The 26,213-nt window shown below is 39.9% G+C and overlaps 2 protein-coding genes across 3 annotated transcripts in view; one reads left to right on the forward strand and one right to left on the reverse strand.

Annotated features, from left to right (window-relative positions):
* HERC5 (HECT and RLD domain containing E3 ubiquitin protein ligase 5) overlaps window positions 1-18,035 on the forward strand; it is a 40,168-nt gene extending 22,133 nt beyond the window's left edge. The window contains exons 14-23 of one of the 2 annotated variants that reach the window (XM_087434574.1): window positions 3,076-3,189; window positions 4,121-4,225; window positions 5,767-5,937; window positions 8,365-8,508; window positions 9,659-9,825; window positions 13,389-13,455; window positions 14,572-14,642; window positions 16,334-16,517; window positions 16,600-16,702; window positions 17,768-18,035. In XM_087434574.1, the coding sequence (XP_087290700.1) occupies window positions 3,076-3,189; window positions 4,121-4,225; window positions 5,767-5,937; window positions 8,365-8,508; window positions 9,659-9,825; window positions 13,389-13,455; window positions 14,572-14,642; window positions 16,334-16,517; window positions 16,600-16,702; window positions 17,768-17,973 (1,332 nt within the window). In that variant the 3' untranslated portion in view covers window positions 17,974-18,035. The remainder of the gene's footprint in view (window positions 1-3,075; window positions 3,190-4,120; window positions 4,226-5,766; window positions 5,938-8,364; window positions 8,509-9,658; window positions 9,826-13,388; window positions 13,456-14,571; window positions 14,643-16,333; window positions 16,518-16,599; window positions 16,703-17,767) is intronic. The other variant, XM_087434575.1, reaches the window with a different exon arrangement.
* Window positions 18,036-25,468: 7,433 nt separating this feature from the next.
* Window positions 25,469-26,191, reverse strand: PIGY (phosphatidylinositol glycan anchor biosynthesis class Y). The gene has a single exon (XM_014787879.2). The coding sequence runs from the start codon at window positions 26,189-26,191 to the stop codon at window positions 25,976-25,978; it is 216 nt and encodes a 71-aa protein (XP_014643365.1). The 3' UTR covers window positions 25,469-25,975.
* Between the last annotated feature and the right edge of the window lie 22 nt (window positions 26,192-26,213).

Consider the following 26,213-nt stretch of genomic DNA (forward strand, 5'->3'; position numbering starts at 1 on the left):
CCTTCATGTGCAGGCTCTCTTCTATACAGCTGGTCGCTTTGTGTAGCTCTGTATTAATTGTTTACGTCTGGAAAGAGAAGTACCCCTACCTTGTTCTGGAAGTGTATCTTGGCTATCTTTGGCACTTGGCTCTTCCATATAAATGTTAGAACTGGCTTGTCAGGTTTCACACACACACAAAAAACTCTTATTGGGAATTTGATTGGAGTTGCATTGAATTTATATTTCACTTTGGGGAGAATTGACATCTTTACTATTGTGAATCTTTGTGGTGTCTGTTTCCTCCACTTATTGGATCATCTTGAATGTCTTTCAATAAAATTTTGTTATTTTACTACAAAAGTCTTAGATACGTTTAGTCAACTCTATTCGAAGATATTTAATTCTTTTAGGTTTTTGTAAGTGGTATCTTTTAAAAATTATATCTGCTATTGATTTGTAGGAATACATTGATTTTTGGATATTGGTTTTCTTTTATAGCCAATGAATTTGCTAAATTCATCTATATCTAATTTACTCGTAGATTCTTTTGCATTTTCTGTGCAATCGTATCTTTGAAAATAGTAATGTTTTTTTCTTTCCAACCTTTATACACTTTATTACTTTATTTGCCTTGTTGCACTGGCTCGGTTTTCCTGTACAACATGGAGTAGAAGTGGTATTAACAGTGGACGCCTTATCTTGTTTGTGATTTTAAAGGAAAATTTTGAGTATCACTATTAAGTAGAACGTTTACTGTAGGGTTTTTGACAATAACCTTTATAGGTAAAGGATCTTCCCTCTTTTCTAAATTGTTATGCATTTTAAATCTAAACAAATATTGACTCTCTCCTTTCCTACTGAAATTCCAGTCATGTTTCTACGTTAGACCCTCTCACTCTATCTTCCGTGTCTCTTAACCTTTCTGTCATATTTTCCATCTCTGTCTCTTTGCACCCCATTCTGGATGATTTCTTCAGCCCTGCCTTCCTATTCATAAATTCTCTTTTCAGTGATTTTTGTCTGCTATTAAAACTGCCCTTTGAGTTTTTATTTCGAGTATTATGTTTCCCACTTCCACAAGTTCTCATTGGCTCTTTAAATTATTTTCTTGGTCATTATTTATAATTTCTTCATCCTTCTTTCATTTTAAAGCTTTCCTTTTACTTTATTTAAATCTATATGCCTTGTAACTCTGGTATCTGAAGTCTTTTGCAGGTCAGTTTTGCCATCTTTTGTATCTGCTGAATCTTCCTCATAGCGCCTTCATTATCATGTGTTTTGTGACTCTGTGTGTGTGTGTGTGTGTGTGTGTGTGTGTGTGAGCTGCCCATTTTTCTTGGAACTTCATCTTTTGGAATTCTTTGGCAGTTGGGTTTCTCCAGGGAGAATTTGCTTCTGCCAGGCTCCTGGAGACACCACCAGTTTGGTACTACTTTAAATTAAATTCTCGGCTGGAAGCTTTTTAGATCTTTAGGTGGTCTGAATTTGGTGTGCGAATTTTCGGGAGAGCACTTTTGTAATTACAGATTCTGGAGGTGACATTTACTCCCCAAGTCAGCACCATAACCAGCTGCAGTTTGCCTTGTCTTGGAGTCGAGGTGGGGTGGGTTGATGTCGGAGTAGAAGAAAGAGCTTGCTTGTGTCTGGTTCCCTCTCACTCTGATGGTTTAGCCCTTTTGAGTCCCACGTTTAGGAGGTGAGGTTCTCCTATTGGCTCCCTAATTTGAATAGAGTTGGAGCTTTGTCTCATTTCTCTACAGGCCCAACCACAGAAAACTGGAGTTGACATACACCAGGTTTGGCAAATACTCTCAAGGAAATGCCACCTTCACTTAGTTTTTGACCTGATTATTCCATATCTACTTACAAAATCAGTATTGTGTTAGAGAATGTTTAAGTTTATCTTGTATTTCTGATTGTTTTCAATGGCTCAAGTTGCCTAATCTATCATACTGCTAAAAAAGAATCTGCCATACTGCTGAAAAGCAGTGCCTATCCGTGGCTATTTTTAAAGGTTTCGTACAAAAGAGAAAGATTCATTGAAAAAAATAATTTGAGTTTTGAAATATTAGGAGATTTACTGAAGAACTCAGGGAAAGTGGACTCTAGTGAGCTTGTGCCACTTACAAAGAGACTGCTGAGAAATACTGAAGCAGCAACAAAAGAAGTGCTCAAGGGGTCCTGACTTGTCCTCTGACTCTGACAGGTGACGTCAGAATATTTGTCAGACCGCCCCTCCCCCCCTTAGAAAGGGCACCGGAAGGAGCTGTGAGGATGCAGCACCAGCTTCCTCCAGGGCTCTGGAGAGCTTGAGGCTGTGGACAGTGCAAGGCCAACATCGGCAGGGTCCAGAGCACCATGGTCACAGAGGTGAAACAGCTTCACCTCGCTTTGGGGGTGGGCTGGGAGGCCTGGATCACTTAGGCTCCTGGGCCAGAGCCAGTAAGAATATTCCAGATGAATTTCTTAGCTTACACAGCAAAGAGGGGCTTTCGGAAGACTACCCGAGAGTTAGTCATTTAGGCCAGGACTATGCTCATCCAGGTCAAATACTGATGGTCATTGACGTGCAGAGCATCTTGTGTCATTATCAGTGTCTTCACTGACTGATGATTAGCGCTCTGCCAGGGTGTTCATGCATGTCATAATAACCCTGGTCATCTCGGGATGGAAGGGTAGAAAATTCCCCCACGGTTTAGGAGGGGAATGTCCCACATATACCTTGCCAGAGGGGACATCTGTAAATGGTCTGTTGTTAAGCTCTGAAGAGCATGACGTGAAGTCTTGGGCCCCAGAGTACTTTGGAGTCATATTGCGCTGTATTTCTCTTTGGACTTAAAGTTCTTTAAAACTTTTCTACGAATTAAAAGTAACTAGAAGTTTATCATCGTATCATCAATTTCTATTAAATCTTAGGTATTGTTTGTGTTCCTGAAAATCTGGGGCTTTGGCAGTGGAGGAATTGGATAGAACTTGATTATGGTCATTAAAAGAGTATTTAATTTGTTATTTATTCTCATAATCTAATTAATAGCCATTAAGCAAAATTGTCTGTGTATGTAGAACTTTCTCACGGGTCATATTTTATTTAAGGTAAACCAGACTAATTGTCAAGTGCCTGAAAATATTTTCGAAGTAAACGAACTCACACACTGGCTTGATTTTTCTGGAGACGTGTTTAGGAGGTCTGCTTGGAAAATGAACCCAGTAAGTGTGGCATGTTTAAGGGGAGCTTGATCATCAATGAGTTAATACAGGCATCTGTGCTGTAACTTTCTACATATGTTTCCAAAAATCCTTGCACTCTGCAAAATAGCCCAATAGAAATAGCAAGGCTTATGGGAAAAGCAAGACAGACCCCTCAAAACCTATGCAGTTTTGTAGCCAGAGCACTAACAGAAAAGTGGTTGCTCCCTGAGGAGGTAGCTGGGATCAACCAGGCCAGCAGCTCGTGGAGAGTGCCCAGAAACCAAAGGGTGGAAGTCTCTGCACACTCTAATTAGAGCACTGGTGGTCCTGACATAACGCAGCTGGAAGTGGAGCTCTGCCCTCCAGGTGGGCGTGGAGGGCAGCGTGACTCACCAGAGCCAGCAGTGTAGGGCGGCAACTTTGGGGAGGGGGCCCAGAGTGTGAGTGCTCCTCTTTATTTTCTTAAAATAAAGCTAAAGGGCTTTTGCTGCCAGTTCAGCAGCACATACCTGACATTTTTTTCTTTTACTCTGAAGGTTATAATTCTGCCCCCAGTGCATCAATCCTTGTCTGGCAAAAATCATTTGTGAGCTAACCGGCTATCCTCATTGTATCATTCCCCTGTTTTATCAAATGCGTCTGAACTAATTCACATTTCAGAAGTGCAGGTTGCAGCAGAACAGACTCTTTGGGAAGGTGTCCAGAGTTTATAATTAACTGCTAAATTAAATGAGCACCGAAAATACTAGGTTTATATATACCTTTCATTGATGACATATAAAACATTTTCTTAGAATTTTATACGTCTGAGTACAACTGACCAGCAACTTGGATTGCTTTGGCTATAAGTGCTGAGACCTTAAACCATCAGGGATTTAAGGCTATGAGGAAAGGAGTAAGATTTCTCTGTCTTTTCATTTATCAGAATCATTGTCATTTCCATTTTTAGGATACTTCAAGAGACTCTCCTGTCATTTTCAGTCATTTTCCATTTATCTTTAATATTCTGTCAAAAATTAAACTACTATACGAAGACTCGCTTTTAAAAATACAGGTACGTATCTTTTTCTTTGTCTTCATTAACAAATCAAATGATAAATGCCTTCTTAAGCATGCAATACTTTGGGGGTGATAAGGGAGCAACCCACTGGGTAAACCAACGGCCGCAGCATTCAAGGAGCTTATACGCTAATGACGAAGGCAAGAAAGACTGTGGTACTTTGGGGTGGCGTGGCCTTGAGGCACATGAGGGCCTCGGTAGCAAAGGCTAGAGCTTGGGCAGCTGGCCTTGCTGTAGGGTTTTTCCCTGGAGGTTGGTGCCTGTGGTCCTTTGCGTGGTACTCAGGAGGCAAGCAGACTTGGGCCTCATTGGATTGGCCCCAATATATAAGGAGGTCCAATCTAATTAAAAAACAGAGCAGTGGGAATAGAGGTGAGAGAGGATTCTTGAAATTTGGACCAAATAAATGACTAGTACTCTGCGATGGTGCCATGATAAACGTGTGTAAAAAGTATCCCCTCTTCAATGTCCTGTCACCGGCTGAGTTGGTTCTGTTTGTCAGCATATCCGGCAAGCAAGTGGTTTTGAACTTAAAATTGGACAATTGAAAATGCCCTGGGAAATGTACCTCATTGCGTTTTTATATGGATCAAATTTGTTAATATAGGTAAAGCATTTAGAACAGTGCCTCGCAAGAAGTGCGTGCCCAAAAGCTTTAGCTCTTATCATTTCTATTCTTGATGTGCATCTGTATATGTATATGTATGAATAATATTCAAATATATGTCATAAAAGTAGATACTTTCACATAATCCAGTTACCGTAATAAAATAAAATAGGAAATTGATTTATGAAATCTTTGATGAAATATTTAACAAAGGAAAATGAAAGGAGAAAAGACATAAGAACTTTATTTTGCTTCAACTCTTCTAACTGTTCTCTCCTGATTAAACAGCCTTCCAGTAATAATTTTATAGAATTGGTATTGGATTGCTTTTTGTTTTGCTAAGTGCCACGGACTTTAATAATACCATTGCCATTTGGTTTCAGATGGACAATCTGTGTGTCTGTGTGTCTCTCTCTCATATTAACTTCTTAGATTATCTGTCCCCTAAAATCTGTGGTCTGGGTTTTCTCCTAGAATAGGGAATCTTTAGAGAGGTCTCTAATACCTGAATTTTTCCTGCAGCTATTTCCTTGTAAACTTCTGAACTTCTCCAAATGAGAATGTTTTGTTTCAGTGCACTGCTTCGCTGTTGACTAATGGCTCTCTTAGCCTATTGATGATAATTAGCTTTGGTTACTGAATTATTAATAATTGTGTTTACAGGATAAAGTGGTCCAGTGCATCCTGCAGTTTTTCCTGCTCACCCAAGGTGGCTCCACAAAGCTTCCCATTCCCTAGGTCCCATTTTCTTCTGCTCACTGGGGGTGAATAATGAATGTATAGCTTATCTCTAGTGGTGTATATATAAGGCTCTTTTCGTAAATGTTTGTGACATGCACTTAAAATAAAATGAACCGGTTTATTCCACTTCATGAATTTCTACTTAGAGCAAATGGTGAAATGAAGTGAAACGTGTCTGTTTTCCTAGGAGAAAAAACATAGAGCCATTATGACGTGGGTTGGAGTTGTGGAACAAGGAGAGTCCCCATTAGCTTTGGTGCCCACCTTTAATCTAACAGTCAGAAGGAGTCACCTGATTGAGGACGTTTTGGATCAGCTAAATCAATTTGAGAATGAAGATCTGAGGAGGGAGTTAATGGTGAAGTATAATTCTCACTTAATATTTTTGCTGCAGAGAAGGAAAACAGAAGAATGTAACAGCAGGTCTTATGGAGGGGAGATTGGCTCTCTTTGCCTCTGAAGTTGTCTGTTTTGAAGTTCCCCTAATTCCCAGTTACCTGTGAGTTCCAGACGTTAGCTGCAGTGCTCGGTCAGGACGGTTGGCTAAGCAGCAGCAGGCGGAACGGTTGTCTTCCCCCAGCCCGGTCAGGTAGAAAGTCCAGGACTAGCTCCAAGACGTCCAGTCCCTCCTGCAGTCTGACCAAGCCTCACTAGTCACCACCTTTACGGGTTCCAGTGAGATGGGGTTGACACAGAGGAGAATTGAAATTTGTTTCTGCTCTCATGCAGGAACCTAGATTGCTTTGTGGAAGAGAGAACTTTCTCTTTATTGACTACATAGTTTTTTGAGGGTATAATTGTAGATATCACCCTATCTTGAACATTTATAAATGATCTTTGGTTTAGTTACTTTTTACTCGTCTTACCAGTGGCTGTTTGACACAGAATAACAGAATAATAATAATGACTAGTAGATCTAGCGAATGTTTTCCTTGATGTAAATGCTTTACACTTACTTATATAACCCTGTCAACAGTGCTGTGTGGAAATTATGTTTTTCCCTCATTTTACAGATGAGAAAACTGAGGTACAGAACTATTAGGTAACTTATCCAAGGGTAGCACAACTAATAAGTACCAGAGTCAGGACTTGGCCCAACCATCAGGCTCTAGACTTTCCACCTAATCAAGACAAATAAAGATTTGCCTGATAATATTTATTAGAGCGCTTTTGATAGGTGACCCTAGTTTATTACTTAACCTGCTCAGATTAAAGAATAATTGACTTGACTGAAGCTCAACATTCTATTTTAAAAGTATGTTGCACTGGGGTTTGCAGTTAGAGTTGGCATTTCCGCATATTTTTGCACAAAGATAATTTTTTTAAAAATCTAATGAACTCATGTGTTTCTAACCTGTGTCAGCCAGCCAGTCCAATCAGTTATGTTAGTTCCACTTTTATATTTATTCATGTATTTTTAAAATGTAGGTAACATTTGATGAGCAGTTACCATTGTCCAGACTGTGTGAGGCATTTTGCAGCTGTTATCCCATTTAATCTTTCTGACAGTCTTGTGGGAAAAAGGCTTTGTGAGCTCGAGGAGCTTGCCCATAGGATGGGGCAGAGTAAGGGTTTGACACTGGTCTTATTATAAACATTTTCACTAATTCACTGAACGTGAACTGAATGGAAGAGGCGTTCGTATAAATAAAGAAGCAAGTAAATGGAGCTTTCTGGGGGAGTTGGTGATCCATCCAGATGAAAATGTTGAGCATGCCTTTGAAAATGAGTGTGTGTCAATCAGGAGAGAAAATGAAATGGATATGAAGGTTAAATGCCTGCAAGTGATAAACAAAGTTTAAAAAGAAAACGAGCATCCGGGGAAAGAGCAGAGAGAAAGGACAGACGTGCCGGCGTAGAACTGTGGGAATTTCTGGTATTAAGGCAGCAGGAAAAAGAAGAGAGAAATAAAAATCTAAATAGTGCTTCATAAGAGAAAGCAAGGGAGAAAAGAGTGTGAAGAAAAGGAGGTAGTCTGAGTGTAAAATGAGTTAGTGAAATCAAGGAGATGAGACACGAGAAAAAGTCCTTGGAAGTGGGGATTCACAGCTTCTTGGTCCTGTTGGAGAGAACCATTTAAGTAGAGAAATGGGTTTGGAAGTTGGTTACGTTCTTCTCTGCAATTTGGTAACCTGGAGTAGGGGGAGCCAGTATTGTCTGTATTGGAGACAATGGTGTTGAGATTTTTTTTTTCTTTTAAGAATAAGGGAGACCATAACACGTTTGTAAGCTGCAGTGAAGGCTTCCAAGAAGAAAAGGCAGGAACGGAGCAAGTAATTGAAGGAGCAGATGGGTTCTGATAGAATCGTCTTGGAGGGATGAGTGTCAGCAGGCGGGATACTGCCTCCTCAAGGAGTCAACAACCAAGCCAACAAATATTTTATGTGTGCTCTGGTTTTTCAGTTTTTTGAAAATCTTAATGTTTATGATTTTTTAATGTTTCTTTTCATTATACTTATTTTACCTTATGACTATAATAGTGATGCCAATTGAGGTCAATTTAGTGGTAAAGACTTCAGGCTCTGAGGTTTGACAGACATGGGATTAAATGTAGGCTGTACCTCTTAGCAGTTGTGTAACTTTGGGCAAGTTGTTTAAATTCTTGAAGCCTCTTCACCCTCATGGAATTAATGGGAAGATTAAATATGATAAGATGAGTACGATGCTTACCACAATGCCTACTTGGGTCCACAAATAATGTGAGCTCTTACTATCATTAAATGAGATTTAATACATAGCAGTAGAGAATCCTGAAAGTGGTATGTTATTTGCTCTGTTTCCTCAGGTTTCATTTAGTGGAGAAATTGCACTTGACTCTGGAGGAGTCAGGGCAGAGTTTTTCCATTGTCTGTTTGAAGAGATGACCCAGCCGGAATATGGGATGTTCACGTATCCTGAAGAGGCTTCCTACATGTGGTTTCCTGTCAGCGTAAGTTCTCTTTTCTTTGCTTATGGTATTTCCTGACAGAAAAGGTATGTCATGTTCCATAGAAAATTAAATTGTCTAGACTGTTTTATCTTAGGAGAGGAATTACTGATATAATTGTGGAGATAAATTTTAATTCTAAAAAGGTGATTATTTTCTCTAAAATGGAGTCCACTTTCCCTGGGTTCCCATGTCCACACAGGAGAACTTAAGCAATATATGTTTTTGACCGTTTATAGACAGTCTAGATAAAAATGAACTCTTTCTTTCTCAGGCGCCCATTCTTGGTTTCAGTTCTATTTTTCCTGATGAATTTGAAGACAAAGGCTATGAAAAGAAATTGTACAAACTAGTTTATAAGGATTACTGAGCCTAGTGTGTTTCTATTACTGTTAATGCTTTTATTTATTTTTTTATTAAAATATATCTGACATATAACATTGTGTAAATTTAAGGTGTACAACATGTTGATTTGATGCATTTATATATTATAATATGATTGCCATTGTAGTATTAGCTCGCACCTCTATCGCGTCTCATTGTGGTTGGAATAATTAAGACCTAGTCTCTTAGCAAATTCGATGATTACAATACAATATTGGTGTCTGTATTCATTATACTGTGCATTAGATCTCTAGGACTTACTTACTACTCATTGCAGTATTTTTCCCCTAAACAATATCTCTTCTATCCCCTTGCCCCCGCATCCTGTTAATGCTTTTAGTAACCAAAACTGTGGCAGGGATTTAAATTGATTTATTGATTGAATATAAACCCTAAATATTGGGCCGGCCCCGTGGCTTGGTGGTTAAGTGAGCGCGCTCCACTGCTGGCGACCCGGGTTCGGATCCCGGGCTCCCACCGGCGCGCTGCTTCTCCGGCCATGCTGAGGCCGCGTCCCACATACAGCAACTAGAAGGATGTGCAGCTGTGACACACAACTATCTACTGGGGCTTTGGGGGGAAAAAATAAATAAATAAAATCTTTAAAAAAAAAAAAAATAAATAAACCCTAAATATTGTTACCTCAAGCTTTTCAGTTTAAATTCATGATTTGATTTTGTGAAGGGAAAAAAAGGTTTACCTAATATAAATATTCCATTGTACTGGTAAAAATTCATTATATAGTAGGGTTTTTTCCCTCTCTTTTCAGCCCAAATTTGAGAAGAAGAGTTATTTCTTCTTTGGGGTTCTATGTGGACTTTGCCTATTCAGTTGCAATGTTGCCAACATCCCTTTCCCAATGGCTCTGTTTAAGAAACTTTTGGACCAAACCCCATCATTGGAAGACTTGAAAGAACTCAGTCCTGTTTTGGGAAGGTTAGTAAATGTAGTTCCTTTTTCAGAACCCTATCTAACATATATATAGATAAACATTTAAAAATACACACACTCCAGTAATATTTTCATGTTCAACAGTAGCATTCTAGGTGCTTTAAATCATTTTTAAATTTGGCAAGAATTGTTGAATAATAATTTAACTTTCTAAAATTAAGAAAAGTTGATTTTTCCTGTAATTAATCCTCAATGCTTACATTAATCTTTGAACCTTGTGTAGAAACAGTCCTGGACAGAGCACAGGTTACATCTTGGTGCAAAATCTGAAGTGATGTTTATTTTAAATGTGTCAGTTTTGGGCCGGCCCTGTGGCTTAGCGGTTAAGTGCGTGCTCTTTGATGCTGGCGGCCCGGGTTCGGATCCCAGGCGCACACCGGCGCACCGCTTCTCCAGCCACGCTGAGGCTGCATCCCACATACGGCAACTAGAAGGCTGTGCAACTATGACATACAACTATCTATTGGGGCTTTGGGGGGAAAATAAATAAATAAATCTTTAAAAAAAAAAAAAAATGTGTCAGTTTATCATCTTTAAAGTGAAAACTTTAAAACTTGCTAAGTTAAAAGACAAGCTGCCACCTCTCAAAAAAATATTGGTAATATATAACAGAAAGGGTTAATATCCCTCCTGTATAAAATGTTCCTACATATCCGTAAGAAAAATTGACAAAGTATACAAGAAGGCAACCCACAAAGAAGCAATAGAAATGGGTCATAAATAAAAAGACGATCAGTCTCACTAGTTAGTAATCATAGAATGCATATTAAAATGAGAGGCTAATATGTCCCTTATATTATATAGTACATAATATATAGACTATCTGAATGTTCTTCAATAAGGAAATTATATATTTTTGGTATATTTGTGCAATGGAATACTAGGGAGATTTTTAAAAGAATGAGAACAGTAGTCTGATCCTATTATTATCATCCCCATTTTACAGGTGAGGAAAGTGAAACACAGGTTATGTAGCTCGCCCCAGGCCCCGTAGTGACAGAACCATGATTTGAACACAGACAGTCTGGTTCCAGAGTCCAACTATTAATCATTATACTAATTATACTAATAAGGGAAAAAAAATCAAAAGCACAAGATTTAGAAGGGAGGTTAGAGATTTGTTATTTTTTACTGAAAACATTGAAAATGACCTAAATAATGCTTATGCCTAAGAAGACTTAATAAACTTAATGCACGTAAACTTACTAAATGTAAAGATCATTAAATCTATATCAGCATTTCTCAAACTTTTAGATCTTAAGACTCTCTTAAAAATTATTGAGGACCCCAAAGAGCTTTTACTTATGTTGGTTACATTTGTCAATATTTATAATATTAAAAATTAAAAGTGATAAATGTTTTAAATACAGGAATACACAAACACTCACTGTATTAGCTATCATATAGCCTCTGGAGAACTCTTTTCTGTACCCATGACTGAATGTGAAAGAGGCAAGTCACATCTTAGTAGTATTATGAAAATAGTTTTGACCCTGTGGACCCCTGTGAAGTCCTCGGGGAGTCCCAGAAGTTGCTGGTCTGTGTCACACTTGGAGAAGCACTGATCTCTGTATTCAATAAAACTCCAATTTTAATCCCAGCAGGCTTTTTATAAAACTTGAGAAGCTGATTCTAAAATTTATTTGGATGAACAAAGGGCCAGGAATAGCCAGCAATAATTCAGAAGGTGAAAAAGGACGAGGAACTTGGCCTATCATATATGAAGAACTATTGGAAAGCTGTATTAATTAGGACAATATGGTGCAGGTTTTCCGATGGAACCAAAGAGAGAGCTCAGAAACTGACCTGTACGCCTATGGAGCTTTGTTAGAGGGAGTATATTACATCAATGGGACTAGGAGTACTGTTTAGTTAATAGGAATACTGAAAAAAAGAGAGCAGATACCTTATGCCATATACAAAAATCGACTCCATGTGGATGAAGGACTTAAATATTAAATGCAAAAATGATGAAAATAGGGACAAATATCATTCTCACCTTTGGAATTTCTTAAGTAAGACAAAAAGCAACATTAAAGGAAAGATTGATAAATTTAACTGCAATAAGATTAAAGTTCTCTGTTCATCAAGAGATACCTTAATGAAAGAGAAAAGACACTCTTCAAAATGGTAGATATTTGTAACACATTTAGGAGGTGGTAAAAAAATGAGGTCAGGGAGGTATCCCCTGTAGGTAGGTGTAAGGTGTTGGTAATGTTGAAGTTCTTGTTTTGGGAGGCAAGTCTACAGGTGTTCTTCATAAACACACCCATAAATAAGCAAGTAAGCCATCCGTGGACATATAATGACGGAGTATCATGAACCAAGTATTATGACGAGTTCAATTTTGTCAGCTGAGATCCCATTACTCTCCCTCACCCTCAAAAAAACCACAATGAATAAACCATGGTCTGTTTTATCACAATATCATAATAAAAAATCCAGTGGGGAACAAGTCAACTTGATTTCCACGTTCTCCCAGAAGCCTTCCCCAATGATGCATATTCCTTCAGAGTTAACCAAGCTCTTCCAAGTCATACCTGTACCATATACATAGTTTCTGGCTGCACATATCTCATAGTACTGTAGGAGAGACTTTCATCAGCATGTCTTACCGACTAGTCTTATGTTTATTGACCATAATGTCTTAGTCTCAACTTTACATCCCTTATGCCTGCCACATTGGGTGCTTAATAAATGTTTGTTGAGTAGAGCGAGCAAATAATACAATATGGGATGTCCTACAGTCATGCATCCCTTAACAACAGGGATGTGTTCTGAGAAATGCATTGTTGGGCGATTTCGTCATTGTGCAAACATTGTAGAGTGTACTTACACAAACCTAGGTGGTATAGGCCACTACACACCTAGGCTCTATGGTACTGATCTTATGAGACCACCGTCATAAATACAGTCCGTCATTGACTGACACCTTGTTATGCAGTGCTTGACTGTACTTTGAAAGTATGTGTAAAGTATCATAGGACAACGGAGAACGGAGATGTGAGAAGACTGGCTGCTATCCATTCTGCTACAACCTCTGTTCTCAGAGATGCCTTGAAACAATTAAGGTAGTCAGATTTCAGGCCTGTCTTAAGCTTGATACTGGGATGGGAGATACAGAGAACGTCCTTGGACCTACCCACTCCTCAGATTTCCTGAGTGATACCTCATGTTTAAAAGGAGATCTATTATTTGTTCTGTAAGTAAAGCTCAAAAGCTTAAATAAAAAGGTAATGCCAATTTGAATGTTTCAGTATCAGTAAATATGTTATCAATCCTTTTCTAAATAGAAACCTACAGTCACTGAGTAAAGGAAGTTAGAGTGGAGGGAAGAGAGTGGGAATCAGGTGGGGAGCCTGCAGAATTGCAAATAAATTTCTAGATTGACGCTTAGAGTTGAGATCTGGCCCAATTTAGACTATCAATACACAGAGAAGTGGGCGCTGTTAACTAGCTGACTTCCCGCGTTCAGAATAGTCATGCACTTGACATTTATTTCAGATGATGTATCTAGTGCTCATTTTTAAAAATTATTTGTTCTTTAGGAGTTTGCAGACACTTCTGGATGATGAAAGTGATGACTTTAGAGAAGTATTTTACATCCATTTTAATGTGAGTAACAATAAAAACCAGATTACAGATTAGATTTAATCTGATAAACCCTTTACCTAATACCTTTACTTACCTAAACGTGTCACCCTTTACCTTAATAAAAAAACAAACTTCTGAATTAGCTAGCCCAAAAGGTTTTTTTGCCCCCATTTTTCATGAGCTGGGTATTATCAGTTAGATTTTACTATGTAACAAACAACATCTAAACTTGGTGGCTTAAAACAACGAATATGATTCTGTGCGTTTCTGGACTGGGTTGACTTGGCTGGGCTGGATGGTCTACAATGGCCTCACTCACCTACCTGGTCGTTGGCAGGCTCATTGATTTAGGGGGTGTCAGCTGGAACAGTTTGTCTCTGTTCTAGTGGTCTCTTACCCTCCAGTGGGCTGGCTGAGGCTTCTTCACAGGGTGGTCTCAGGGTTACAAAGAGATGGAAGAGATGGCAAGCCCCAACACACAAGCTTCTTTTCAAGCTTTGCTTCTGTCAGATGCCACTAGCCAAAGTACTTCACGTGGCCACACCCACTCCCCCTCATCATGGGAGGTGTTGCAGAGTCACATTGCAAAGAGGCCTGAATACCAGGATGGGAGGAATCTGTGGCCATTTTTGCAAATCTACCACACTAGGTCTGTATTGTATAAAGTGAATCCTGAAACATATATTTCCAATTAATTTTTTCAGAATCAGTTAAAATAGATAATTCAGCTTTTTTTTAAATTCACTTTTCATTCTGCATGATGAGGTGGTCATTTTTTATTTGTATATTCCTTGCTAATTTTTTTGTGTGTGTGAGGAAGATTGGCCCTGAGCTAACATCTGTGGCAGTCTTCCTCTGTTTTTTGTATGTGGGATGCCACCACAGCATGGCTTGATGAGCGTTGTGTAGGTCTGCGCCCAGGATCCAAACCTGAAGACCCCGGGCTGCCAAAGCAGAGTGTGCAAACTTAACCACTATGCCACCGGGCCGGCCCCCATTCCCTGCTAATTTTTATGACAAAAATGTACATTTCTGCAAATTCTTGAGGAAAAGAAGTATGCTTTAAAGTGTTTTTGTTGATGATAGATTGTTGATGATTATTTTGGAGATACTATCTGAGTTTATTTGTGGTTACAGGTGCATTGGGACAAAAATGATGTAGAGTTAATTCCTAATGGAAGTTGCATAATTGTCGACCAGACTAACAAGTAGGTGCAAAGAAGTGAAATATTGTTTTGTTTATATACTATATTTATTTCACTGGGCTCTAAAAATTTCGTGTAGTTATTATAATTTTCCATTCCCAATTAGTCATTTTTCACCAAGGCAGAGAAGTTTGTGTGTGTTGTGTGCATGTGTGTCTCCTGGAGTTTATATTCTGGTAGGGAAGGAAAGGGGTTTCTCAGAGAGGCTTTCCCTCAGCTTCCTGTCTGGAATTATACCACCAACCTCTCTCTTTATCCCCTTACCTTGCTTTACTTTTTCTTTTCATATCACACATTACCACCTGTAGGATTTATTTGCTTATTTACTTATAAGTGTCTCCTCCACTATCGTGAGCTGCATGATGGCAGAGACTTGGTCTGTGTAGCTCACCATTGTGTATCCAGTACCTGGACTAGACACAGTAGTGCCTGGGCCATGGCAGGCACTTAGTATTCGTTAATATCATTAGACTTCCCTGTGGTATCTTGACTGCCAGCACGTTATGGGATGCCATTGGGATTATAGAACGTTCCCTTGATAGTCAGTCAGAGTGGCAAAGAAGATATCCAGTGAGCATTCTGGCCTAAGCCGAATATATTTTTTTTTTAATTTTTAAGCATTATTTAAAAAAAAAAACCTTTGTATTGAAGGATAACTTACAGAAAAGTGCACAAATCATATGTGTACAGATCAAGAAATAGAACATTTCCAGCTCTAGAGTTTATTTTATGAATATACCCCAGTTTATCCACTGCATTATTGATGGACATAATAAGGTTGTCTGCCTCGTGACAACTGCTTTTTGCCTGGCTCCTTCCTGGAAAGAACTGGCAGATGCGCCCAAAGGCAAGAACTGCAGGTAAAATGCTGGGCTCACCTGAGTGGGCTCCCCTTCTCTCTTCAGTTCAGGCCTCTGGAGTCTTGACTCAGATTGAGAAGTCTGGAGCTACGTGTGTTTTGTATATTATCTGGCTTTTCAAATTCTTTTCACTGGGAGCATTTGCTACAAGCTACTCCATCGTAGCTGGAGGTCTAAATCCCCCCTTTGTTTGTGTTGAATCACAAATAATATTAATTACTCACTGTGACAAATTCAGACACTACAGAAGGGTATAAAATAGAATATGGGGCCGGCCCCGTGGCTTAGTGGTTAAGTGCGTGCGCTCTGCTGCCGGCGGCCCGGGTTCGGATCCCCGGTGCGCACTGAGGCACCACTCCTCCAGCCATGCTGAGGCCGCGTCCCACATACAGCAACTAGAAGGATGTGCAGCTATGACAGACAACTATGTACTGGGGCTTTGGGGGAAAAATAAATAAATAAAATCTTTAAAATAGAATATGGAATTTCCCGCATCTCCCAAACCCATTCCCTAGAGCTAATCCCTGTTAGCAAGTCAGGTTTTATTCTTCCAACCTTTTTCTATTCTAATGTGTGTCAGTTCTCTTAACGTCACCTTGAGCAGTCACGTAATTTACTGTGTCTTGGTTTCCCCTTCACTAAAATGTCGTAAGATTCTGCCTCAGAGAGTTTTATGAAGATTAATCTATGAACGCTAGCTATAAAAATCCATGGCACGTGGTCAGCACTCAACTGTTATGTATTCTAGCTCTTATTGTATGTTAACCCCACGCCTCACCCCTGTTTTGCTCAGGGCATTGCAGTAAGCTGAAATCATTTTTTGTATCGTTAAAGGAGAGACTATGTTTCTAAGTGTGTCAATTACATCTTCAACGTCTCTATAAAGGCAGTTTATGAAGAATTTCAAAGAGGATTTTACAAAATCTGTGACAAGGAGATTATTGAATTTTTCCATCCTGAAGAACTCAAGGATGTGATTATTGGAAATACAGATTATGACTGGGAAACATTTGAAAAGGTACATCATAAAGACCAAGTGGTTTGAATTTAAATTTCTTTTCTATTTCCTGAATTCTTTTTTTTTTTGCGTTTTTCTCTAGAATGCACTTTATGTGGAAGGATATGACAATTCACATCCCACCATAGTGATGTTTTGGAAGGCTTTACACAAATTGACTGTAGAGGAAAAGAAAAAATTCCTAGGTAAGTATTGCATCAGGAGTAGATCTATAATCTTATGTCTTTTTATGGGATAAGAGAATCTGGTTTGTTATAGGCGCCATTTGCAACAAATCATAGTCGTTAAGAGGCATTCCTAGTCCAGTGGAATGTCCTCTATGCCAGGTTGTCCCAACATCAAAAAATAAATGTTAATATACGTCTTTTTTCCTGTGATCTCAACCTTGTCTATTTCTTTTAAATTTTTCTTTTCTTCATCCAAGCTAAATATTGAGTCTTCTTTCTGTAGTTATGTCATCATTCCATTATCCAGGCCCTGAGGGATCAGCCAAGTTATATAATGTCACTGTCTTCAAGCGGTTGTACCTCACCTTCCAGATTTTGATCTCGGTTTCATGCCTACTCAGTGGTTTTCCTGAGATTTGTTTAATGAGTCTCTCATTTTCTTAATTTTGAGAAACATTTATCTTTTTATTATTATTTTTGGATAACATGTATGTTGGAAGATATTCAGACTTCTCCAGAAGCCCAAGCTAACTTTCCAGTCTTACCTCTTAGAGGAAATCTTTTTTCCAGCTGAACAGTTTCCTTGTCTGTACATTCCTGAGTGCACCTTGCACCCTCCCACCTCCAGGCTTTCTCTGAAGCTCCTTGTCCTGCCTTGAACCTTCACCCACCTCCTGTTGCCTCTCAAAGTCTTTCCCTCCTTAAAGATCCAGCTTAATTCCGAACTCTCGGAAGTCTCCCATCATCCCAGCCTGATTCTCTCTCTTTCCCTGCTCTGAACTGCAGCATTTACACTCATGAGGCACTGAATTCCATGGCCCCTTGTTTGGCTGTCTTACGCCCTTTTATTTTTCTCTTGCTGTTTGTCTTTTTCTGCATGAGAATCTAACATTCCCAGCCAGACTCTAAGCTGCTTGAGGGCAGTGACTGTGTCAGGCTTTGTCCTAATATGGTCCCCAGTGTCGTCTAATGTGGGACTCTGCACATGGGCCCTCAATAAATGTTTTTAAATAAACATGTTTTCTCTCTATAAATTTTGGTCTCTGTGAAGCAGATCACTCAATTTTATTCTTTTTTTTTTAGTGTTTCTTACAGGAACTGACAGAATTCAAGTAAAAGGTTTAAAGAACATGAAAATAACATTTTGCTGTCCTGCAAATTTGAATGAAAAAGATCCCATAAGAGCACAGACATGTTGTAGTGTCCTCTACCTCCCTAAATATTCTACAATGGAAAGGGTAGAAGAAGCACTTCAAGTCGCCATCAACAGCAGTAGAGGATTTGGCTGACCCCACTTCATACTCTTTACCCCTTTTTGGAAATATTTTCAAAAATAAAATTAAGAACTCAAAAATTAACATAAAATCTTGCTGACTATTCAGTGTGTTTACCTGCTCTTTTAGAATTGCTGTTACTGCAGTAAGATCTATTAGTTAGGGTACAGATTAGGCTGTTAAAACAAGGCAACCCCAAAACACAGTGCATTAAATAAGACAGAAGTTTGTTTTCTCTCATCATCGTTGGGGTAGTTCGTCCAGGGCTGAAGTGGTGCTTCTCCCTCTCAGACTGCTCTAATGAAAGTTACAGATGACTTCCTTGTGGCAAATTTCAATGGAAACTTGCCCATTTCCGTCTTAAATCATATCTGTTGCATTTGAAACCATTGACAACTTTCTCCTCAAAACTGTCATGAACTACTGGACTGTGGCTTTCTTTTTCTTGGCTTCTTTCCCATTTCCTTTGCATGCTTCTCTTACACTCCCCTGACCTCAAGTGTCAGTGTGGTCATCTTCTCTCACACTACACATATTCCTTATCAACTTCATGGCCTCACTTATTACTTCCATGCTGATGATAGCCAGAGCTCTCTCTCTGACCAGCAGTAACTGATATATTCCTGCACCACAGCCATTTTTCTGTGTAGTCTGTGTCTCTACCTGCATGCCCCTTGGCTCCTTAATCTCAACATTTTCAAGAAGAAAATGATCATTTTTCCTGTATTCCACAGTTTGGAGTGGAATATCCAATATCTCCAGGCAGAAGCCTGCACTAATCTTCTATTCCCCCCTCTTCGTCACCCCCACATTCAGTACATCAGTCAAGTCCTGACAATTCTAGTTCTAAATATCTCTCTAACCCACTGCCAGTGGTTTAGTTCAAGCTGTCATCATTTCCTGTCCCATCACTGCAATTGCCTCTCAACTGGTCTCCTTGTCTCTAGACCAGCACTGTGCAATAGAATGTGCTGTGAGGCTGGAAATCTTGTATGTGCACTGTACACTAAGGTAGACGCCGTATCTACCTGCTGTAGATAAGGTTTAGTCTGAAGAATTTTGAAGACAGAAAACTTTCATTGGTAGTAATTGGAAAAACAGTCTAGAGCTGTGCTGTCCAGTATGTGGCTATTTAATTAAAATTAAATAAAATTTAAGATTCAGTTCCTCAGTCACATTAGCCACATTTCAAGTGTTCAATATCTACATGGGAGTGGTGGCTACTGCACTGGACAGTGCAAGTATGAGCACTTGCCACTGCAGGGGTCTGGAACACAAACTGCCTGTAATTTTGCATACGCTTTTTTTTTTTTCTTTTTCTGGGAAGAAGAGCCATAGTGTTTATCAGCTTCACAAATCAAATGATTTGAAGATAGGCAATCAAGTCCAATTTTGTTAACTGTTATTACAGCTCACAAATCCTTCCTGACGTGCCCCCTGTACAGCTCCAGCCTCGTTTCCCACCATTGCCCTGTACACAGTGTACTTCGTTCTAGTCGTTTGTAGCTGTCTCAGTTCCTTGAGTGGGCCACAGTGGCTCTTGTGTTTTCACTTTTACTTCTGCTTGGAGCACTTGCCTCATCCCACCCCATCCCTCCCCCTTTTTCACCTCCTCTCTCTCCAATTCCACGTCCCCCTCCGTCTGGGTTATTCCAAGTTGTTTCCTGGGATTTACTCCAGCGGTCATGGTTATCTAGTAGCTGCCATGATGACGACTTAGTAAATGTTGGTGAGCTATGGCTCCCTAGCTCAGCATTTCACAAGCGCAGTCCTCTTTCTGGTTTCTCTGAGTGCTTAGTTGCCGGTGGCCCCATGAGTTAGCCAGAAGTGCCACCTAGTGGCAAATGCACAAGATGGCAATCACTTCCAAAAGGAGCATTTCACTAACGGAAAAAACTTGGCAAAGGGGACAGGCCTTTCTCCCCACAACTGCACATAGTAGTGAGAATCTACTGTGGCTCTTGCCTATGCAGGTAATTTCATATTTTCTACCTCATTCAAAACTCCCACCAGGTCTAGAAGTAGATACCATCATTTCCATCTTACAGATGTGGAGTCTGAAGTTCAGAGAGGCTTCCTTAAAAGCCCATTCCGCAGGATTGGGAGAAATCGAAGAGGGAGAGTAGGTCATGACGAGTCCTTTTTGTTCCCTCAGAGTGGGAACTTCTCACTTAGAAAGCTGGTGGGCAGGATCCTGTTCACGAGGTGGTTAAAGATGATCCTTGTCAGTGATGAGGACACTAAGGAAGATAATTTGTTAAGAGGCTCTAAAGAGGCAAGAGGTCCCCTGTCATTGTGCAGTCAGCTCACTATTGAAGAGGAGTGAGGAAGAGTCCCAAGTTGTGGAAGAATAAGACGGTGTTTCTCACGGTGGGTTTACAGCGCAACAGCTGGAGGTGGTGAGGTCACTGTCCCGGAGCGCGTGGCATGAGCTGCGTAACGGGAAGCTGGAGAAGGAGAGTCCCCATAACAGATGAGAGGCCAGCATGATTTGCTCATGAGGAACTTGGGAGAGGCATGGTAGAACACAGGTGGAGAAGTCCCACAAGAGGGTGTTGAATCTGAGAGGGTCACAGAAGTAGCACAATGTGGTGGACAAAATTCAGAAAGGCTGACAACCTACATTCCACTTTTGGCCATGCCTCTAACTGTGTGACCTCCAGCAAGTGACCTGGAACCACTGAGCCTTTTGCCGGACATTTAGATATTGCTTTATTATTTTTTTTGGTAACAGCTTTATTGATATATAATTCACACAGCATATATTTCACCCATGTAAAGTGTAAAATCCACAACTCAGTGGATTTAGTATATTCACAGAATCATGTGACCACTGACACAATCAATTTTAGAACATTTTCATCACCCCAGAGAGAAAACTGTACCTTTAGCTTTAACTCCACAATCTCCCCTTCGTCCCCAGCCTATGCAACCACTAATCTCCTTTCTGTTTGTATACATTTCCCTATTATGGTCATTTCATGTAAAGGAAATCAAACTGATATTTTGTAACTGGCTTCTTTCACTTAGCACAGTTTTCAAAGTTCACCCATGTTGCAGCATGTATCAGTACTTCATTCCTATATTGCCAAATAATATTTCATTGTATTCATACTACATTTTACTTATCCATTCATCAGCTGATGGACGTTTGGGCTGTTTTCCACTTTTTGCCTAGGATGAATGATGAGGCTATAAACATTTGTGCACAAGTTTTTGTGTGGACATGTTTTCATTTCCCTTGAGTATATGCCTAGGAGTGGAATTGCTGGGTCATAGGGTAACTCTGTGTTTAACTTTTTGAGGGACTGCTGACTGTTTGCCAAAGAAGCTGCTGCATTTTATAGTCTCACCAACAGTGTATGAGGGCCTGAGAAATCTTTTAAAACTGCAGATCTGTTCATAAGAGTGCCAGTGAGGTATCGAAACTACTTCTATGTAGCTCTATTCCCTCTCCCCCTTCTCTGCTATTATTGTCATGCATATTTCATCTACATGTTAAAACCCATTACTTTATTGAATTTAATGTCTCTTAAAGAAACCAAGAGAAGAACAAGTATATATTTGTAGCATTAGTTATGTTAACCTTCTGATTTACCTTTCCTGGTTGTCTTGATTTGTTCCTGTGAATTCAGGGTACCATCTGGTGTCATTTCCTTACTCCAGGACGGCTTCGCTCCCATCCACTTCCTTTGTGCTGTTACTGGCAAATATGATGTAGGCCCCAAAATACAGTTGTACACATTTCATTTTATACAGTTGTTCCACAAATCAGTTAAGAAAAAAGATGAAATGTGCATTTACACTTTCATAATTACATAATTCCCTTTACTCTGCTGGTGGCCTGCACCTCCTGGGAAGATACCATAGCCCTCAGCTAGGAGCTGGGGGAAGAGGGAGCCCTGTGTCATTGGCTGCGCCCTCCCAGAGTTGCCATCACTCTGAGCTGAGAGGGAGAAAGACATGGGTGGTGGTTCAGATGCCACAGACTCTGCTGTACTTACCAATTTTTAGATTTTCTTGTGTGTTTCCTCATTTGGCTGTATACCCTTAGGACAGTTTCCAGAGACTTTAAATGGTTGCTTTGTTTGTAATTTTCAGCAGTTAGGGTTGTTTCACTGGGGAATTGGTCTGCAGAGCTCCTCCTGCTGCCATTCCGGAAGTCAGTATGGCTTCTTTACAAAGTGCTTTCACATATAAAGTTTAATTTTGTTCCTCAAAATTTTATGAACGGAATGGAAAGGATTTCTAGCCCTAAAGATGAAGGTCAGAGATATTAGGTAACTTGTCTAAAGTTATATGGCTTGTCGGAGCCATGTATTCACTCTTTCAGGAAGGGCTTATTGCCTACTCTGTGCTAAGCATTAGATTAAAAATGTTGAACAATTTACTATCTAGACAGGAGACAAAACAGGCAATTACAGCACAAGGTTAGGTGCTAGAATGAGATAAAATGTATGCTGCTTTAGGAAAACTGTAAGGCTTGATAAGAATTTGAATCTAAGCATTTTGATTCCTAATTCTATTTTTCTTGTAAATAGAAAGGATGAGTTTGCTCAAAAGCAAGTAGTACTATATAGTGGTTAAGGCGGCAGACTGAAGCCACATTGCCAGATGGTTTCAACTTTAGTCCAGTTATTGCCTTGTTACCGTTACCACACCAGGTCCATTTTTGCCCACGGCCCAGAAAGCCAAACACCTAGACGACGAGATTGCAGCAGAAAGGGTTTATTAATCACAAGGCAGCCAAGTGAGGAGATGGGAGAATGAATCTCAAATCCACTTCCCTGAAAATAGGGACTCAGGGATATTTATGGGGTAGCGGGAAAGGTGGTCTGAAATGATTGGAGGTGAGAAGGGATGAGGTGATTGATGATCTGTGCAAGCGTAGTCAGGCTTCATGCCTCTTCACAGGACGCACGTTCACAGAATGGCAGCGTTAGCATGCCCCGAGGGTGGAGTTTTAACCTCTTGATGTCAGAAGGTCACTTATCGGACATGTCTGCATGGGCCCAGTTGATGGGTTGGTGGTCTCAACTGGCCTGAAGTGGACAATGGGTTCCAATTCCTGAAAAAATAGCTCAAACACCCATTACCATGGTAACCCCAGCTCCAGGGAGATGTTACCTATAGGAACCTACTGGGAGTCAGATAGCATATTGCCTAAACAGCACAATTAACGATGGGCAAGTTTATCATGCAGATTTAAGTCCTCCTTCCATTCTGTTTAAGTTTCTAGGTAAGGCCATCCCTCCCTTCTTCCTGGTACAGGGAAGAAGATACCTTTACAAATGGAGATTTCCTTTACAAATGTAAATGTCTCTTACAAAGGGTAACCAGAACTAAGACTGAGTTTAGCAATGACCCTCCCGGATACCCGGAGCTATCTATGGTGATGGCCTGTTCTGGGGGCAGGCCTCCCATCCCAAACTCTTTTGGTCAGTTAGTAGGGGTGGAGGCCAAACTGTCTTTCAGGCAGAGACATATTTTGAGGTGGGCAATTCCAATCCCCCATGGTTACTAGCTGCTTAACCATCAATGGCTAAGTGTTTGCTGGTTTCATTACCCTCAGTAAATCACTTAATCTCTGTGCTTCAGTTTCCTCATTTGTAAAATGGTGCTATTACCTACCCTACCCTTTAAAAGATTAAAGATTTTGTGTAATAATGCTTAGAACTGTACCTAGTATACAGCTTGTACATTATATATAAGTGATCGCTAAATAAATTTTATTAGTAAGAGGATGGAGTTAATACTGAACTCCCCCAGGGGTATGCTTGTCAGTTTCCTCTAAAATGATGAAACGCTTGCAAAAGCTTTAATTGACTTTTCAGAATACAATGCTTATTTTATCAGCAAAACTGTTTCATTTACACTGACCACCGCGAGACTTACGGTAAATTAAAAAGAACAATTTCAGGGCTGGCCCGTGGCTTAGCGGTTAAGTGTGCGCGCTCCGCTGCTGGCGGCCCGGGGTTGGGATCCGGGCGCGCACCGACGCACCGCTTCTCCGGCCATGCTGAGGCCGCGTGCCACATGCAGCAACTAGAAGCATGTGCAGCTATGACATACAACTATCTACTGCAGCTTTGGGGGGAAAAAATAAATAAATAAAATCTTTAAAAAGAACAATTCCATTTCAGTAAATGATGCAAACGTGTATAGTCTTCCAGGTTATTTGTATATTGCCATAGGGTAATTTTTAGAATGTGATTTATACTACAGTATATACATTGAATTAATGCAATATAAAACACCTCTAACATCATGTTTTAATTTTCTTTTGAAGGGGAAGAATCACTGTCTAAATCCTCTGTTTAAGATTCTAATAAGAATCAATTAAGTTTATATTCAATTCTTAGGTTTCTACAAGGTAACTACTGAAACATTTATGTTATACCTCTGAAATAGTTATTGTACTATTCTCAAACAGTCTTGTTCAGAGTTCTGGAAAATCAGTAACTATTAAAGCATCAAATGCTCATGCCCTTAGTAGTGCTAAATAATCTCCCAAGGCAGGAAAATAAACTGAAATGTGGCTCAAATCATAGCTCTAAGCTCAACAGGACACAGCCAGCTATTTGCAAGTCTTCCAACCTCACCTCTACCTGCAAAGTTACATACTTTTCTGGGAAATTATTCTATTTGGGGTATTAAGTGCCTCTTTAAACATAGCCTACATTTTAAAATTTAGAATTTTTACATTTCCTTTCCTTTAGAACCACACTCTTGCAACAACAACAAAAAAAAACAGTAGTCCCCCCTTATCCATGGGGGTATGTTCCAAGACCCCCAGTGGATGCCTGAAACTGTGGGGAGTACTGAACCCTATGAATAACATACCTGTAATAGTTTAATTTATAAACTAGGCACAATAAGAGATTAACAGTAATAATAAAATAGAACTATAAAAATATAATGTAATAAGTTATGTGAATGTGGTCTTTCTCTCAAAATATCTTATTGTACTGTACTCACCCTTCTTCTTGTGATGTGAGATGACACAGTGCCTAGGTGATGAGATGGAATGAGGTGAGTGACCTAGGCATTGTGACCGAGCATCAGGCTATTACTGACCTTCCAAGGGTAAGTCAGGAGGATCACTGAGCCATGGCCACTTTGATTTTTTTTATTTATTTATTTTTCCCCCAAAGCCCCAGCAGACAGTTGTATGTCATAGCTGCACATCCTTCTAGTTGCCGTACCTGGGACACGGTCTCAGCATGGCCAGAGAAGCGGTACATCGGTACGTGCCCGGGATCCGAACCCGGGCCGCCAGCAGCGGAGCACACGAACCTAACCGCTAAGCCACGGGGCCACTTTGATAGCTGGATGTCAGGAGCAGATGATATCTATTGACCTCCCGTAACTGAAACTGCAGAAAGCAAAACTGCAGATAAGGGAGGACTACCGCACTGCAAACTTATTTTATGGAAAGTATCAACATCTTATTATTACTAACATATGCATTTGATGCCAAAGAAATGAAGGTAATTTGACAAACTCAGAATTTTTGCAAGTACAAGAAACTTCCATTTTATTGTACAGTTTCATATCATACTAGTTGAAATGCATTTCTCTGTAACAACTCCAACATAGCTCCTTTGGAATTATTTCAGTCATCCTTAACATGTGACTTTACCAAAGATTTTGAATCTAAACAAACATAAAATTTCAAATTATTAACTTTTAAGTGAATGGGATAAGAAATAAAGTCATCAGATGATGGTTGGGGCTGTTAATTTCCAACAAGACACTTTGTAGAAATATTTCTTCTGATACAGCAGTTATAAATTAGAACCTTCAAAAAATAAGGGCAGAACGGAAGTACAATAAAAGAAGCTTCAGCAGCTTAACCTCCCATGTTCCTAAGCCTCTGACACAAGGCAAAGCATCTTTCCTGCAAATTAAGTGGGTTTCCAGTATTTCCATGCAGTTGAGCTTTCACTGACAGATGCTCAAGACATATCATTAGTATACATTAATATATATATACCCCATCTTGGCTCTGGCTGCATTAATTATGCCTGAAGAGTTTAATACCCATCCAAGTCCAAAGGTGGAAGAATACATAAACTGGTATGGTAATGGGCAAGAGCAGACTGTAAAAGCACAGGCTGGTGGTACTAGTGCAGCCCTGTGGGAAGTTTTCTTCCACAGAGGCCGAGTAGAACAGTCCTGCTAAAGAGACCAGGGGAACAAGGACAGTCAGTGTAGGAAGAGACAGAAACATTCTTCTCCCCCACTTATTACCC

Source organism: Ceratotherium simum, chromosome 8 (genome assembly GCF_057802395.1).
Source record: "Ceratotherium simum simum isolate JZ-2026a chromosome 8, ASM5780239v1, whole genome shotgun sequence".
In the NCBI taxonomy this organism is placed as follows: Eukaryota; Metazoa; Chordata; class Mammalia; order Perissodactyla; family Rhinocerotidae; genus Ceratotherium; species Ceratotherium simum.